Source organism: Neolamprologus brichardi, chromosome 8 (genome assembly GCF_056152115.1).
Source record: "Neolamprologus brichardi isolate AB-2024 chromosome 8, ASM5615211v1, whole genome shotgun sequence".
Lineage (NCBI taxonomy): Eukaryota > Metazoa > Chordata > Actinopteri > Cichliformes > Cichlidae > Neolamprologus > Neolamprologus brichardi.
Window position 1 is genome coordinate 12,402,730 of NC_142111.1, and position 17,446 is coordinate 12,420,175.

The 17,446-nt window shown below is 41.6% G+C and overlaps 2 protein-coding genes across 3 annotated transcripts; one reads left to right on the top strand and one right to left on the bottom strand.

Annotated features, from left to right (window-relative positions):
* The first annotated feature begins 269 nt into the window (after positions 1–269).
* Positions 270–11,769, top strand: LOC102799310 (eukaryotic translation initiation factor 3 subunit C-like). Its single transcript, XM_087845464.1, has 23 exons — positions 270–405; positions 3,444–3,561; positions 3,653–3,718; positions 3,817–4,006; positions 4,093–4,218; positions 4,443–4,500; positions 5,080–5,189; positions 5,299–5,438; positions 5,928–6,081; positions 6,373–6,476; positions 6,682–6,823; positions 7,019–7,144; positions 7,302–7,395; positions 7,594–7,781; positions 7,921–8,145; positions 8,250–8,441; positions 8,807–8,978; positions 9,061–9,220; positions 9,316–9,381; positions 9,521–9,608; positions 10,816–10,981; positions 11,110–11,151; positions 11,390–11,769. Exons 2-23 carry the CDS (start codon positions 3,464–3,466, stop codon positions 11,464–11,466), a joined length of 2,784 nt encoding a protein of 927 aa, XP_087701590.1. The 5' UTR covers positions 270–405; positions 3,444–3,463; the 3' UTR covers positions 11,467–11,769.
* A 130-nt stretch (positions 11,770–11,899) lies between these two features.
* On the bottom strand, positions 11,900–17,146 carry prodh2 (proline dehydrogenase 2). Of its 2 annotated transcripts, XM_006805718.3 has the most exons (11): positions 17,071–17,146; positions 16,572–16,936; positions 16,277–16,467; positions 15,198–15,324; positions 14,802–14,873; positions 14,629–14,709; positions 14,008–14,151; positions 13,712–13,878; positions 13,501–13,611; positions 12,899–12,987; positions 11,900–12,710 (listed from the first exon to the last, which is right to left on the bottom strand). In XM_006805718.3, exons 2-11 carry the CDS (start codon positions 16,797–16,799, stop codon positions 12,529–12,531), a joined length of 1,392 nt encoding a protein of 463 aa, XP_006805781.1. In that variant the 5' UTR covers positions 16,800–16,936; positions 17,071–17,146; the 3' UTR covers positions 11,900–12,528. The 2 variants fall into 2 exon arrangements, with proteins under 2 accessions (XP_006805781.1, XP_087701591.1); XM_087845465.1 differs by lacking the exons at positions 11,900–12,710; positions 12,899–12,987 and adding an exon at positions 12,996–13,073.
* Positions 17,147–17,446: the final 300 nt, after the last annotated feature.

Here is a 17,446-nt window from a genome sequence, read left to right on the forward strand (position 1 = left end):
TTTCAATCACTCATCTTAGCAGTAGAATATACATGAAAAGAGAAACACATTAAGTTTGAGTGAAAATGTACATTTTTTGCACTCTCTTGCAACTGACTCAGTGACTCAAAAAACTCTATTCACTTTGGTGTGACTCATTCAAACTCGATTCAGTAAAAAGAATCAGTTACCATCACTAACCGAGACAGCGGGGACGCAAATCTGAAGGCTAGCACTTCCAGCTTTCGAAGGACCCGGCCCAGGTAGACCGTGAAGGCCGGGTCCTCCTTTTGCGTGATGACGTCAGCACACTTCCTGTCCTCACGCGAGTAACAGTTGTGCTGCACGCTTTTTCTGTGCCTGCTCATACAGCAAAACTGGATTTTAAAACAGCTTAAACGAAACACCACTTTCACCAGGTCGTAGGTGAGTTTGGCTCAGTAAGATTTGAGATAAGAGTGTGTGACTAAGCGATGCTTATTTACCGGCTGCACAAACGAGCTTGTTAGGGTGTGTGCTAGCGTTAGCTTAGCAACAACCCCGCGGCACGTTTGTGTTCCGTTATCTGATATGATACAGTTAACTTGTACCCTTGTTAGCTGCTGTGTATTTTTTGTATTTTGTTTTATTTGTAAAGCATTTTGGGTACGGCGTGTAACCTATACTGCAATTTTTTTTTCATTTGCTTATTTCACTTTAATCGAGTCTTTTTAGCCTGTATGCTAGCATTAGCCAAATAGTCTGCGGTATAGACGCATGTAAGCGTCAGCACTAAGGCTGGTGGACGTTTTTTTCTGGAAAATAATTAAAACATCATACACACTACAGTTGGAAAAGAAAAGAAGTCAGTTGGATGAGTGACGAAACGTTTCTCCCATCGAAAACGCTACGTCCAAAAGAACAGAATCAACTTTTGGAGAAACGCCGGTTCCTTGTTTGCCGGTTGCTGCATCAATAACTGTCTAATACTGGCCAACCAGATAGCAGCTGGGGTGAAATGAAAGGCTTTAGCACTGTTATAGGCCATCACGTTAGCAACTTTTAGTGGAATCTACAGTATTATTTGTCACAGCTTTATTATTATTATATTATTATTACTACTACTACTATTTTATTCTTGGCGGGTGTTTAACGCCGTCCAAGTAACAAAACACCCTCTATATGGAGCCAGAAAATGTTATTTATGTGTTTGAGTATTTTGAATGGATTTACCATTTACAAATGTGGAGTTGCATAGTAGACCAGTGTTTCCCAACCGGTGGGCCGTGGAAGATCGTCTGGTTCCACCTGATTAGTAGCTGGGTCAACACACCTGAATCAAATGATTAGTTCATTACCAGGCCTCTGGAGAATTTAAAGACATGTTGATGAGGTAATTCAGCTATTTAAATCAGCTGTGTTGGATCAATGACACATCTAAAACCTGCAGGACATCGGCCCTTGAGGCCTGGAATTGGGACACCCCTGCTCTAAGCGATTGGCTAACGGGCAGAACAATTACATTCTCTTCCACTAGCGGGCAGTACAACTACCTGCTCTAATTAAATGGGTTGCCAACTGCCAATAAAACAGGAGAAGAAATGTCTTGCTGTGATTAATCATAATTATGCAAATTCTCATGATCAATGGTCATGAGAATTTGCATAATTATGATTAAGGAACTGACCTCACAGCCCATTGTTCCTTCAGTGGGCTGGTTTCAGTCATTATGCAAATGTACTGTTTATAATATTGGGGAAACCTGCAGTCAGCTGAGACTGAAGAAGTCACTTGGATGAGTGACGAAACGTTTCTCCCAGAATCATCTGTTCATCCAGATGAACAGAATCAACTTTTGGAGACTCGGGACTAGGGCTGTTCGATACAACGATATATATCGGATGGCGATATAAAAACATCTATCGTTTCATTTTAAGCTATCGTTTGTTTCGTGGTGTAGCAAAATGAACTGTTGATCCTGTTGAGACTTTTCAAAACAAACTGAATCACGTGAAAGAGTTTGCAGAGCATTTACAGATGAGAAGCCAAAAAGAGCCATTCAGGTGCTAAAAAATAAACCTTAGAGTCAAACATTAGAACAGGCTTTTCCCCGCAGCACGCTGTGTAATAAATACTCACAAAGAAAACACTCCACTCCAGGTACACGACGCCCAGCTGGAAACACTTCACGCAAGTCGAGCTGCCCGCGATTCACAGAATTTACAGAAAATGTTACGTTTTTGTGATTTATATAATTATCGGGACCATAGATGTCTTATATCGGGATATGAGATTTTGGTCATATCGCACAGGGGACAAACACTATACCTGGTGCGTGGGGGAAAATTACCAATGTGCTTTTTGTGACACTTTTGTGTGGTACCGTGTGATTTTCTTTTTTCTAATGTGAAATATGTGCCAAGGTTGGGAAACCCTGTAGCAGATTATGTGTGGTTCTAGTTTAATGAACAAAAGATCCCTGATCACTAATAAGAATGGACACAAATTCCTTTCAGGATGCATAAGGAAGGGAATACAGTCTTTTTCTTCTTCTTTTTTTAATCTCCCAAACTACAGTGTGGTGACCCCCTTTGTGATTAAGGGACACAAACAGCTTCACTGTTTATGTTATGCTAACATAGCATAGCATACTGCCTAGCCCAACTTCAGTAACCCTACAAACGTCACTGCTGTTTAATTTCCTGTCTTCATTTATGTTGGAAGTGATAACAGAGCAGTACGTTTGAATTTTTTCAGAAATTTCTCAGTCAGAACATGCTATATCATGCTTAGGTAACTAGCGAAACTAGCGAGCTAACTTCCTGCTAACTTCTAACTCCGTTAAATGTAATAAATTCTGTTTTCATGGATGCCTGGATGATAAACTTCATAATTACACCTGGTAAAGCAGCAATGCTGATCGTTTTATTAAAGTTGAAAGAATTTAGACAGTTTTTAACTGTCAGTGATGCTGCAGTGTTTGTTTGACTTTGGGACCTGAAGAGACGGAGTTTAGGACCCAGATTACTTCCAGATTTACGAGCACCTTAGTCCGACAAATACAGGAATAACAACGGCCGCTTGCATGTTCTACAAAAAAAATGTGCTTTGTGTGTATGTGACAGACAAACACCAAACCAGTTCCACATCACTGAAGTTGCACCATTTTTACAATCCAATTCTGGTTCATCCGTTTCACTCAACAATCCGCTTTCCCCCTTCTCATTCTCCGTTGTCGCCGTGCTTTTCCGGCCATGTCTATATGAAAACAAAGGCACTGCGCATGCGTGTTTTACCCATATTCTACTGCGATATTTCATTTTCTTATAGTTGCCTAACATTGTACCGGTATTACCGTGAACGGTATAATATGGCCCAGCCCTAGATGCACAGTGATTATCTTTGTCAGCTGAATGTGTGCTGATAGAACACATGTAGACTCTGGAGCTGCATCTTTGTAATACCACTCATTACTTTCTGTACAGATTGGCAACATCCTTCAGCAATGTCTCGATTTTTTGCCACTGGGTCTGACAGTGAGTCAGAGGAGTCCTCATCTGCCGATGAGATCACCCCTAAGGCACCCGGAGCCACTTTCAAGCAGTAAGTGAAACTTGGAATAAATCTCATCACAAGCTCATCACACACATTGTTCTTCTTGTAAAGATCTGACTTGTGCACTTGGTTTTCACAGGTCGCTGCTTCTTAGCGATGATGAGGAGGACACAAAGAGAGTGGTGCGCAGCGCCAAAGATAAAAGGTTGGTGTGGTATTTTTTTAAGGTCACAACATTAAAGTCTGTACAAAATTTTGCCTATTTTTTTCTTTCTTTTGACTGAATTTATTCTTGAATCTTAGGTTTGAAGAGTTGACGAACCTCATAAAGACTATCCGCAACGCTATGAAGATTCGAGACATGTCCAAATGTCTGGAGGAGTTTGAGCAGCTTTGTCGAGCCTTCCTTAAAAGCAAGAATATAGTGGATAAAGAGGGTATTCCTCCCTTCTATATCCGCCTTCTGGCTGACTTGGAGGACTATTTGAACCAGGTTAGTAGCTTAGACAAAAAATTAAACTACAATTTAATGATTTAATTGTTTTTGTCCTAATCAAATACTTAACATTATTTTTACAGCTTTGGGAGGATAAAGAGGGGAAGAAGAAGATGAACAAAAACAATGCAAAAGCTCTCAGCACCCTGCGTCAGAAGATCCGCAAGTACAACAGAGACTTTGAGTCAGAAATAGCAGCATACAAGGAGGTAAAGTCAAAGACTAAATCTTCATGTTTATTTTCTATGAATTGTATGAATCTCTGGGGGGGTGTAAACTTAGGTCTCATCAGATCTGTTCTGTGGTCAAAAGACTGTGAATGTGCTGAGCAGCTTCCTTCTGGTGTTATTTAATCTGGTGTATTAGAATTTATACGAATTTCAGCCTTAAAAAAAGCAGTTATCAGAATGTCTTGTCTCTCTCTCCCTGCTAGAATCCACAGGAGTCTGCAGATGAGGAGGAGGAGGAGGAGAAGGAGCCAGAGGACTCTGGTGAGCTGGTTGTTTATACAGGTTATGTGTAAAGGATTCAAACCAGAAAACATAGGATTTAATAGGGGCATAGGTGAAATGTGTCTATGTGTAGTGCACGTGTCAAGTCTCATCATGAGTGATCAACCATTCTTGTACATCAACCTGTAGGCTGCCAGTGAAAATGGGCTTATTAAAAAGGACTGTTGAAGGTCCAGCTCCATTATATATTAAACATATATTACACAGAATCTGAAGTTTAACTGCAAAAAATAAACAGATTTTAAAAGTTTGTTCGGTTGAAACATTTGACTGTTTTTAATCTACTCCGAAGAAACTCTAGCAGCAGATTAATCAGTTATAACTAATGAAGTTTAGAATGTTTTACGTAAATTATGAAGTTTACTTTGTACATTATTACTTAAAAACTCAGTTCAAGAGTTTTTTTGCCCCCTTTCATTACTTCATTCTGTGTTTCAGTCAGTCACATTTTCACGTGCTGTACAAAGATTAGCTGCAAATGATGAGATGATCAATGTGTGTTGGTGCTGAGGGGAAAGGAGCCAGCATCGTCTGATATTTGTCTTTTTGTTCCACAAGGCTCGTCCTCTGACAGTGAAGGAGAGGTGTCATCCAAGTCCTTCTTGAAGAAGAAGCCTGAGGCGCCTTCAGAAGCCACCAAGTTTCTTAAGACTGCCAAGGGATCTGGGGTAAGAGGTCATTTAACTAAACTACAACAAGAAAAGCGGAAGATCTGGTGGGAAAGACACAATACTTGTACAGTTACTTGAGCTAAGAGTTTTTCCCTCTTCTTGAAAGGATGAGTCTTCTTCCTCTGATGAAGATGATGACGATGATGATGATGAAGACTGGGGCTCAGACCAGTCAGGCAGCAGCGGTGAAACCTCTGATAAGGAAGAAGGAAAGACCTCATCCATGTCTGTGCTCTTCCTCAAGAAGTGAGTTTTTCTCCATTTTGTGTTGCACAAAAAAAAATGTATGCAAGTTCTAAATACTTCAAAAATCTTTTGAAACACTTTTTTAGATTTTAAGTCAAATTTTACCGCAGAGAGAGTCATGTAGAGCAGCGGTCCCCAACCTTTTTTGCACCACGGACCGGTTTATGCCCGACAATATTTTCACGGACCGGCCTTTAAGGTGTCGCGGATAAATACAACAAAATAAAACTAGTACCGGTACCGAAAAAAAGATTTATTCATAACACACGTGAAAAGACCCAGGAAAACCAAGTTAACGATAAAAACGATAACAAAATAACGCTGAAAACCAATTAAAAACCCTGAAAATCATACATTTCACACCTGAGCCTCAATTCTCGCGGCCCGTTACCAAACCATTCACAGACCGGTACCGGTCCGAGGCCCGGGGGTTGGGGACCGCTGATGTAGAGTGAATGTGTTGTTACCAAACACTGCGTCTGTCCTCAGAGCCCAGGACACTGAAAAGCCCGGTGTCAGGAAGGAGGAGAGGAAGAAGAAGCCCAAACAGAAAGAACGAATTGAGGAGGAGGCTGAGGAGGAAGGAGGCGAGGAGGCCGGGGGAGGCTGGGAGAAGGTTAAGGGAGGAGTACCTCTGGTTAAGGTAAAGAACAGATGGTAATATAAAACTGTTTCGACTTGATGCCGGCCGGACAGAACAATAGATGCACTGGTGCTGCTTCTTATTTTAGTTTAGCTTTTTTGTGTTTCAGTGCCGACGACAGTAACAATAGTAACATATGACAGTAGTAACGACAGTGATAAAATCATCATGCAATTGTCTGGCTAATTTAACAAAATCAATGACTGTAAAAAGAAAAACTTGCCTCTAAGAGTTTATTCAACAAATAAGTTGTATTTTTTGTTTGTTTTTTTCCCCATTGCGACCATTCAGGAGAAACCCAAAATGTTTGCTAAAGGCACCGAGATCAACACAGCGGTGGTGGTGAAGAAGCTGAATGAGATCCTGCAAGCAAGAGGCAAAAAAGGAACAGACAGGTACGACTGCATTTGTCACTAAAGCTTAAAAATAGATATTTTTAAAAAGTTACATATTCACACGACTGTTGATATCCAGTCAATGTAAAACCAGGCGTGTCATGTGGAAGTATGTCCAGTATATGAATTTCAGAGAAATTCTTCTCCTGAACAAATCCTGACTCCTTTTTTTTTTTTTTTTTTTTTTCTCCTCCCTCACTGACAGGGCGGCTCAAATTGAGCTATTTCATGCTCTGGCAGCCATCGCTGCAGAGAATAACTTGGGCCAAGGTATCCTGGTCAAGATCAAGTTCAACATTATTGCCTCCTTGTACGACTACAACCCCAACCTGGCAGCCTTCATGAAAGTGAGTGACACTGCTTTTAATTCTTACAGTATCAACAAAACCAAAAGGGTTCCTGTGATTTACTGTAGTGTTTCATGTTACATGAAATATCTTAAAATTGCAAGTCATCACAAAAATGATTTGTGCTGTTTAACATTTTGGATTGAAAAGAATGAGTTCCTGAGTCATGGTTCTTTGGCTTGTCTCCTTTTTTAGCCTGACATGTGGAAGAAGTGTCTGGATTGTATAGATGAGCTGCTGGACATTCTCTTTGAGTACAACAACATCTTCATCGGAGAGAACATCGCAGAGGACAGCGAGAATCTGGCCGTCTCCGATCAGGTGATCCCGCTCATCCACCCCAAGCAATCTGTAGACTTAAAGAAAGAGAGCAGTTTAGACTAATGAAACACTCACATAGCTGTTGAACTGTCTGCATTTGTATCAACTGTCTTGTGAATTATGGGCTGTTATTAATTTCTTTGTGTGTATTTGTTAGCCTTTCAGGGTGCGCGGATGCATCTTAACCCTGGTAGAAAGGATGGATGAAGAATTTACAAAGATCATGCAGAACACTGATCCCCACTCTCAGGGTGAGTGGTGCCAAAACCTGACTGACGGTTATTAACTGCTGTGAGGGTGAATGTCTTAGGACTGTAAATGTGGATTAACCGGTTTGCAATATAAAATGTGGGATTTACATCACCCTTGAAATTTGTATTGCTGTATTTGCTGCTCATATGGATGTATTTTGCTTATTCTTTCCTCTTTTTTTTTAAATTTTCCTTCAGAATACGTTGACAATCTCAAAGACGAGGGCAGGGTTTGTGGCATCGTTGACCGGCTGCTCACCTACTTGGAGAACAAAGGCTCCACAGAAGAAATTTGCCGTGTCTACCTGCGCAGAATCATGCACACCTACTACAAGTTTGACTACAAAGCTCACAGACGCAGCCTGGGCCTGCAGGGAGAGACCAAGGTGAGAGACGGCACTGTGCAGAATCAGAACTTTCTTCTCTTGACAAACATCTGCATCATGATGCTATTTTTATGATGTTTCATAAAATGTTATGCATAAGGTGTAAAGTGGTGTGCTGAAGTGTTTTTCTGTTGTGTAGTCCGAGCAGGACCAGGAGGAGAGCGAGGGGGAGGACAGCGCTGTGATCATGGACCGCCTCTGCAAGTTCATCTACGCCAAGGATCGCACCGACCGTATCCGTACCTGTGCTATCCTCTGCCACATATATCACCATGCTCTGCACTCACGCTGGTACCAGGCACGTGACCTGATGCTGATGAGTCACCTGCAGGACAACATCCAACACGCTGACCCACCTGTACAGGTTGGCACTCGCAGTCATTATTTCTTCATATGAACGTGTTCTAACTGAAACTATTAGTTGTACATACAGATCGCCTGTTTTAACCGTTTCCCCCCTCCTACCAGATCCTGTACAACAGAACAATGGTCCAACTTGGCATTTGTGCATTTAGGCAGGGCATGATTAAAGATGCCCACAATGCACTGCTGGACATTCAGTCCTCTGGCCGTGCCAAGGAGCTGCTGGGTCAAGGTTTGCTCATGAGGAACATGCAGGAGAGGAATGCAGAGCAGGAGAAGATTGAAAAGCGAAGACAAGTAAGTGCTGTCTGACCAGAGCAGTTAACTCTAACTAACATGTTGGTTTCTCTTGACGATGACCTGCTTGTAACCTGGATTTACTCCGTGAGTGAATTTTTGGGCCTCTCTCTCACAGCTGCAGTTCATGTGCACTTGGTGACTAGTTACTTTTGTGTTTTCCCTAATTGGGCCTTGACATTTGTGACCTCATGTTATTGTGCCAACTATTCCATGGTGTCTCCAGCTGCCTGTGTCCACAATAGTGTGAAATCAAGGATGTAATGAAACGACAAATGTTTGGGTCTTTATTTTTAAAACACTGATGTGTCAGACATCCATTACATGATACACACATGCATCGTGACGTTTATCCTCCCTAATAGGTGCCATTCCACATGCACATCAACCTGGAGCTGCTGGAGTGTGTGTACCTGGTGTCAGCTATGCTGCTGGAAATACCCTACATGGCCGCCCATGAGTTTGATGCCCGCCGCCGGATGATCAGCAAGCAGTTCCACCACCAGCTCAGGGTCGGGGAGAGACAGCCCCTGCTAGGTACGAAACGCATCACGAGAGCTCTTTGTAGCAGGAAGTTTCATCCACAGAGAGGATAACCACATCTTTATTTGTCCTCCAGGACCCCCAGAGAGCATGAGGGAGCACGTGGTGGCAGCCAGCAAAGCCATGAAGATGGGAGACTGGCGTACCTGCCACTCTTTCATCATCAATGAGAAAATGAACAGTAAGGTTTGGGACCTGTTCCCCGAGGCGCAGAGAGTACGCGAGATGCTCGTCAGGTTAGCATACACTGCCCCTGTTCATCACTTGGTTCATTCACCAGTGTGATAATCCCACTTACTCACCGTAGACATCCTTATGCTTTTTTTAATAGGAAAATCCAAGAAGAGTCACTGAGGACCTATCTGTTCACCTACAGCAGTGTATACGACTCCATCAGGTGAGCACAGATGTAATAGTTTCATCAGTCTTTACTAAACCACAGATTTCTGTAGACCAGTGTCTCTGCAGCTTCCCTACAGAGATTGTAGACATTGTTCTGCCAAACCTTAATTTTACTACGCTTGTCTGTCCTTCAGCATGGCAACGCTGTCTGAGATGTTTGAATTGGAGATGCCCACAGTCCACAGCATAATCAGCAAGATGATCATCAACGAGGAGCTGATGGTAGGACTCGACGTTTCTGTTCTGTGGACTGAAAATATAGACACAGCAGTCTCATCGGGGGCTTTTATATTTGAGAGTGTTTATATTTGTGATTACCGTATTTCCCGGACTACAAAGCGCACCTGAATATTAGCCGCACAAGCTAAAATCAGGGGAAAATCCTGTTTTGTACATACATTAGCCGCACCTGACTAAAAGCCGCAGGCGTTTCAATGTTGACTTATAATATGTAAGAGAATATGCACAAAGGGAATTGTCAGCAAAGAGATGGCTGTTTGGAGACACACCCCTTTTATTAATATTTTGAAAAACAAGTTATGGGTACATATTTGCATAACTTTTTAGGTATATGTACAAGTAGCGGTAATTACAAGTACGAAACATGTACTGTGCTTCACAAATGAGTAACAAATGCAGTACATAACAATAACCTACAGCACACCAGAAAAATAGATTCGGACTACCTTTTAGGCTCAGGTGCAGTGACACGGCTTTAACAAGAAAAAAGCCAGTCATTCACCACCATCTTTCTCTTCTTCTTGCGCACTAAAACCACCAAAGTCCTCTTCTCCAGTGTCGGATACGAACAGGCTCAGGATGGCTTCGTCATTCACTCTCAGCTTCTTTCCTTCGTTGTCACTTTCAAAACCAAACAAATCCTTGTTGTCAGTGTCAGAGTCGAACACCCTCAGAAGGGCCGTGGCGGTGTCCTGCTCTCCATCATGCAGCAGTCCAGCCCTTCGAAATCCGTTGGTGATCATGGATGTTTTCACACTTTTCCACGCTGTCAGATTCCACCGGTGGAGTTGAGCATAACTTGCTTTTTGCAAGTTTATCGCCGCTTGTCATCCACGCCTCCCGCTGAATGCGTAGCGCTACTTTGAAGTTTGTTTTTTGCGCTACTTGTACGGCACTATGTTGCCTGGCGGATGGACATGTGACCAACATACCACTCTTGAACCCCGATACTGTGTGTCTGATCACATGCCCTTCCGCCAGGCAACGTAGTGCCGTACAACAGCGGAACAAACAAAACAAATCGTCTTACGATATGACAAAAATCATGGACAATCCATAGAAAAGCCACACCTGACTAAAAGCCGTAGGGTTCAAAGCTTGTGCAAAAAGTAGCGGCTTATAGCCCGACAATTACGGTACTTTTTATATGCCTTTAATTTGGATCCCCCCATTTTTCTCTTCCCAACAGGCGTCACTCGACCAGCCCACACAGACGGTGGTGATGCACCGCACTGAGCCAACGTCTCTGCAGAACATGGCTCTGCAGCTGGCAGAGAAACTGGGCAACTTGGTGGAGAACAACGAGCGCGTCTTTGACCTCAAACAGGGCGTCTATGGAGGTTACTTCAACAGAGGTAAGTTCATCTTGTTCTCACAGTACTCTGGGAACTTATTTCTAACCTTTCTGAACCATTTCTTTGTCTACTTTTGTTATTATAGGCTAATTTTGCTATTAGATAATGATCTTTTATTTGTATTACAGATCAGAAAGGTGGCTACCAACAGAAGCAATCCTACCAGAGAGGTATGTTAAATTTCACTGAGGTTGTTTCCTGTTTCATATGTTAATGAGGTTGGGTTATGTTTTCAGCAATAGATGCTATTTTAAATTCGTGCAATTCCTAGAAAACATGCAAAGTCCTTCAGTGTAACACCTTTGTGTTTTGATTTGTTTTCAGGTTTGTTTTTTTTCTTCTTTTGTTGTAATTTAATGAATTTGTGTGAACACTAATGAGATGATTGTTGTCTTTGTACAACCGCAGATCAGAAATCTTACCAGCAGAAGCAGTCGGGTTACCAGAGAGGCGGTTACAGGAATCAAAATCAAGGAAATTATTGAGCTTGAAGTTTGTGGATTCCAGTTTTTCCAGTAGAGCTGGTCTTCATTTCAAAACAAGATCAACACCCCATGTTTGTGTGCTTGGCTCTTGGCCGTGCTCCCTCAATAAAACTGTTTTGCTGCTACTCCAATGTCTGCTAGTGTTGCTTTGTCTCAGCAACTGCAGAGTGTAATTTTCCACTTCCAATAAATATGAAGTTTTATTATTTCTAACAGAAATTACTGACGTTACAGTGTGGCAGTACAGTTAAGGGATAAAAATGTGTTATTGACTAATATTTATCAAATAAATAATAAAGTGTGTTTTGGTGCTTGTTTTTTTTTGTTTTGTTTTTTTTTTTAAAGCATGGAACAAATTTTTTTAAAAATGTGTGGAAAACTGAGTCCTCCCCACACATTCAAAATCATTAACGTCTATGGTTATCAGGGTCGTGGGTTAATTACAAAGTGTTACATCTTTTGTGGCATACATACAAGCCTTAGTGCTTTGGTAAACTTGGGTAAATACTAACCATGGAACAGTCACTGTGTAACTACCGCTGACATTTATTACTGATTAATCAATGCTTCACAGAAACTTGAATCACATTCTGGCGAAACAGTGGAAAGTTGTTTATTAAATTCCCAAAAAATCTTGCAACAGCAGCTTAGTCTGTAGAGAAGTTTGAATCTGTTTCTTCTGTCTAGTTTTATAAATCCTCCTTTCTGAGCATCATGTTCTTTTGTTTAATTACATTTCATAAGCATTTCATACATTAAAGTACACAAAAGCAATCTTTTGATACCCTGTCCATCAAATACAGTGTTCTCTCATGATCAGATCTTTATTCAGTTCACCCACACGTGTTAACACGATCATATCATTGTCAATTAAAGGTTTTATGCTTAATTCAGTTTACCTTCTGTTGCTAAATAACAGGCCCAGTAGTAGTTTTCAGGAGCTTTCTGGATATTACACCTTCAAGAGATATGAAAATGTATTTAACAACAGTGCTCTTTTCCACACCACCTCCTGGTTTCAAACTTTAATATAAAACTGCAGAGTTCAGTGTTGGTTGATTTTTAGCTGCCTCCCCTTAAACTCAGCCGGAGTCTCCGATTGAGCTCCTTCCTCAGTAGGTCTCTTTCTTTCCGGATTCCCTGCAACACCGTGCGGTTCTCCTGAGCTCTGCGCACCAGGTAGGGCAGCGTTTCGTCCACTGAGCCATAGGGCACTGACTTGTACACTGAGTAACCCTCCTTAGCTGGAAGGGAGAGGGGAGATGGGATGCTGTGATTATCAGACAAGTCAAAACCATAGCTTCCTTTCTCAACCCACTCAGGCAGTGATTGTGCATAGGTTTATCAGTTTTGGTGATGAAAGCGTGGACAGTCATTTAATAGTTATGTTAAGTGCATCAGTCAAGCTGTGATGTGACGAAAATCAGCTCACCCAGTGTAAGGGAGACGTGGTCACACATGCCCAGCAGCTGACCGAAACACACTGAGCCTCCATCTCTGTCTATCCCCAACTCCTCCATTCTGATGAGCATGTGCACAACATTTATATATTAAATGGCAGTGATTCCCAACCTTTAGGGGTCATAAATACATTTGAGGGGTTGTACCTTTCTCACCAATAAACATCTATCTATAAACCTCTATCACATAAGACCAAAGGAACACCCCTAAGCTTAATTTTATCCTTATTGTATTTGCTCTGCAAGACAGTTGAAAGTATCGTAAATTCTGCAAAAAAAGTAATTGTTTGTGATTATTTCTTGGATGTAACAATGCTACTTGGAAAAACAATCTTATACTGTTGGAAAGCATTTGGTGGTTGAGCAGCAGTTGAGTATCTGAGTTAGCCCATGAAAAACTTCAATCCAGTAACATTTGTTGTATTTTTATATTTAAAGTAGTTATGAAAACATTTGCTGATTTGTCAACTTTATCTCTCTAGTATGGATTTTACATTGGCTCACCTATAACTGCACTTCCATTATGCATATGTTACACACATACCACCTCGATTACGTCGTTGTGGATTCTCACCGTTTCACAGCTCGTCTCACTGACTCCTCGTTGTGAGTGGCCACTATGATCCTGTACCGCTCAGGTTCCTGGGATATGACGTCCAGCATCACATCAAGGCATCCGTTATAACTGTTCAAGAAGACGTGAAATCTATCAAGAGTCGAATCAAGATAAACAAAAATGATAGTTGACTGTTGCACTCAGGACATTTTCCTTCTGTCTAACCAACCTGTCATTGGTGTCCTCCCAGCTCTGATGGATGGGGTCCTGGTGACCCTCTTTCATCGCTAGTTTTCTCTCTTTGTCCATGTAGGCTCCTCTCACCAGCTTGACACCCAAACAGAAACCCTCATTCTTGGATAGAGACAGCGCGTCTAAGAGGAGAGACCTGGAGTTCTGATAACCACAGAATTTAACCACAGACACAAAGAGAATTAAAACCATTAACTGTCTCAGTGCAAGTGACATAAAGTGTGTGATATTTGATGATAATATGAGAAGAGAAATAAAGATAAAGATAGTTGCCTTCAGGTAACATTGATATGTGTTCCAAATCCAGGTACCATCTTTGTTAAATTTCTTCATCATTGCCATGGTGACAAGAGAGAGGGCGGGGTTCATGTAGGTGTACTCAGCATCAACCAGGACTCTGACTTTGTTCACACTTGCCTAAAAAAGTTTTATTCATTTCATTCATTTGCATCTATTTTCTTTAATAAATATTCAATTACAGTCGTGCATGATTTTAAAATAATATAATCCCCAACTATTTTTTGTATACTTGTGCCGAACTGACATCACTTTGAAATGGTCTCCAATTTGTATAGCCACCTCAGGCACAGTCAGAGCTACAGTTTTGGCCCTGACTGAGGAGGAGGTGGAGTTTACAACCACCAAGTTCTGGTTGTGGAAGTCAGGAGAGGGGCAGCCAATCAGAACAAAGTGGGCTTCTAGGCAGAGGGCATTACAGAGACAAGCATTAATAGACCGTCTAAATGCCAATATTTGCATGAATTACATATTTAAAATTGTTTTTATTTGTTAAAACAGTGAATACTCTTGGTACATCTCAGAATAAAAGTGTGTGAACATAACAGGTCCCACCTATGGGAGCATTTGTTAAGTGTTTGATTGTCTCTCCCCTACCTCAGCTATCTTGTTGAGTCTCAGTAGGCCAGATTGTAAGTGGGCAGCTTCCTTTTCATCTAAACCGGGGAAGCTGATTGGCTGAAAGAGACGATTTTAGGCAAAACTTGTTTATATGGGAACTGAAAGGTGACACCTAAGAAACTGGATCACTTGTTGAATTGTGGACTCACCTCACCATCCATTGATCTGATGAGGAGATTCAGATCGTATGGCTGTTGCCTGATGATGTTCGTGAGTTTTACCTTTAATACAACATTTTCAGGAAATAAACAGTGTCAAAATTGAAAAAAAAAGAGAGGCAAGGCAGATAGATAGGGGGAGCTGGGTTTGCACATTCAAGAACAACCTGGAACAGCTGTGGATACACCAAACTCTGAAATGTGTGTCCTTATCTTTTTTCCCACATATTTGAAGCCTCTGATGTTAACACCCCAGTTCCCATACATCCAGAATACTCAGAAATGCCTCCACCTACCCACCCACTCAAAAAAAAAAAGTTTAAAGTCCCCTCGAGCATCTGTTCTAAAAAATAAGAATAATAAGGACTGGGGATTTGGAAGCCTTACACACAGCTCTGGGCTGAGCAGCGCTGTGATCTTCAGCTGCATCATCGGGTCTTTGCTCCAAGCGTTGCTGTGGGACATTCGCACACACTCCAGCATGGTGTCCATGTTGTCGTCATATCTTTTCTCACTGCAGGCAATAAACCATAAACCGTAACAGGAGAACCACAAAGAGTGGACTTCACACCCAAGTGTAACAGCTGTGCACAGTTGTGTGTGTTGTGGGTTGGAGCTGAGTGTGAGGTCCTTTAACTTTTGTCCTCATACGCTTGAGATGCAGAGGCAGGCAGGAGGTGGGCTGGGACCTATACTGCAGACTTCAGACAGTCTACAAGCCACAATTCATAGAAAAATACATAAACAAAAAAACGTATGAAATGTCTGAAATTATGTACAAATTAATGCAAACCTGTTGAGAAGAGATTTTAAGAAATTTCAAGATTTCAAGAAAAAAATCCATCAATCTACGAGCAGTCTCAGCTTCCACAGAGGAAAAACAGCTTCTATCAGACTCGCAGTGTGTATTGGATTCCCGTTGACCAAATTCAGAACATATATGAATATTTGACACTCTTTTCTTTGCCTATTTTTATCAAAATAAATAAATACCACAAACATTTTATTTTATTTCATGTGGTAGGTGCAAGACAAATATTAAAGACATTGTTTGTAGCTGCACAAGAGTGAGCTATTGAGTTTGTAAGGCTGGCTTTGAGAGGAGCAATCTCTCCCACACAACTGCTCTTTAAGCAAAAAACATCTGCATCAGATTTTTCTCACATTTGTGATTTGTGATGTGTTTCTTTCATGGTTGTGTGCAGTTAAATGAGTTTTTCTGTCTCTAGCAAAATTAGAAATGTATTTATTTGTTCTTGTATTTCCGAATCACATCATTGTTCAATTAAGTTAAGTTAATAAGTGTCCCGAAAAACCTAAACGTCCACATGCATTGATCTAAAGTGTAGTGAAGGCTAAAATCTGCCCAGCAGCTACGAAACTTCCAAGTAATAGGATTGCATTGAGTGGAAATTAAAAGTGTCTTTTGAAGCAGCCTTTCAGCGACTTCTTAGACTCAGTCATACCCGGTGCTTTCTCCGAGGTCCTCCTCGATCGGCACGGCCAGCATGGGTCTCATTCCCTGCAGGCTCATCTTCTGCATAGACTGCGAGATTTCAGTCTCATTTTCTCCAGCCACAAACTGGGCATACACAGTGGGCCTCAGCAGCAAGGAAAACCCCCTTTTCCCCAGGAGCGTGCGTGCCACCGACATCAACTGAAATTAGCAGAAGAGGAAAGTGGAGCAAACGTAGTGAATGGATTGAATGCCAGATGTCAATTTGTATATTTCTAAGCTTTTCTGACAAACCGCAGTCTCACCTTTCCACAGTTATTAACCAGCACTGGGAAGGAGCAGAGGCGGAAAACACCCAGAGCACGAAGCAGCTCACCCAGACTCTTCACCTTGAAGGCACGGGGATCCTCAAAGGCCAGAGTGTCTGAGAGCAGTTCATGCTGTTTCGCCGCTGCCACCCTGGAGGCCGCAGAACTCAGGAGCCTCACCGGCAAAATGTGAGGGAGAGAGAGACGTAAATAAGAGCACAGCATGGTCCCGGGAGAAGTGTGCAGTGTGTGACTGATGCAGCTTGTAGATAAAGCTTTTTCTTTTCTTTGTTTCCTCTCAAATGCAGCAGTGTGTTAAAAAAAAACAGACTCCGAGTGATCGTCTCAGGAAGAGTTTTTCCCTGTTGAAAGAAGAACGTGTCTGTACAGTTAGTCGGCCTTACTCCAAGAACGGTGAGTCACAATCATGATGACTCAGAAGCAGCGTCTGTTACTATCCGTTGCAGTAATAAAACTGTATAAACAAACACCTTACCGTCCATCGTAACAGTGGCACTCGGAGGAGCTAAACAATGAAAAGCCAAAGCTTTGACAGTCCAAGTGTGAGCCGGTAGAACTTATCATATTTGGTTAACTCGCTGGTTAATAAATGACAACTTGGAAATTTGAGTAAACATCAGGTTGACCCTGAGAATGAAAATCAAACGAATGGACAAGAAAAGCTCACCTGTGTATAGATATAATGTATAAGATATATAATCATGTTGAATCTAGTCTTTTTTTATTGTTTCCTAGAAGTTTTAAAATAGATTTGTCTGCAGAGTGCAATTCACGGCAGGAACCATGCATGGGTTCAGATGGTAGTCCCATTAATGTGGATCAAATTCAATCAAATAGTTGATTAAAGAACT

Coding starts and splice junctions, on each gene's coding strand:
- prodh2 (XM_006805718.3), bottom strand. CDS start 16,799: ATGCTGTGCTCTTATTTACGTCTCTCTCTCCCTCACATTTTGCCGGTG. Junction 14,710..14,801: donor TCAGATCAATGGATGGTGAG/GTGAGTCCACAA, acceptor CGTCTCTTTCAG/CCAATCAGCTTCCCCGGTTT. Junction 14,152..14,628: donor GACTCAACAAGATAGCTGAG/GTAGGGGAGAGA, acceptor AAACTTTTTTAG/GCAAGTGTGAACAAAGTCAG.
- LOC102799310 (XM_087845464.1), top strand. CDS start 3,464: ATGTCTCGATTTTTTGCCACTGGGTCTGACAGTGAGTCAGAGGAGTCC. Junction 9,382..9,520: donor AGTGTATACGACTCCATCAG/GTGAGCACAGAT, acceptor TCTGTCCTTCAG/CATGGCAACGCTGTCTGAGA. Junction 9,609..10,815: donor TCATCAACGAGGAGCTGATG/GTAGGACTCGAC, acceptor TCTTCCCAACAG/GCGTCACTCGACCAGCCCAC.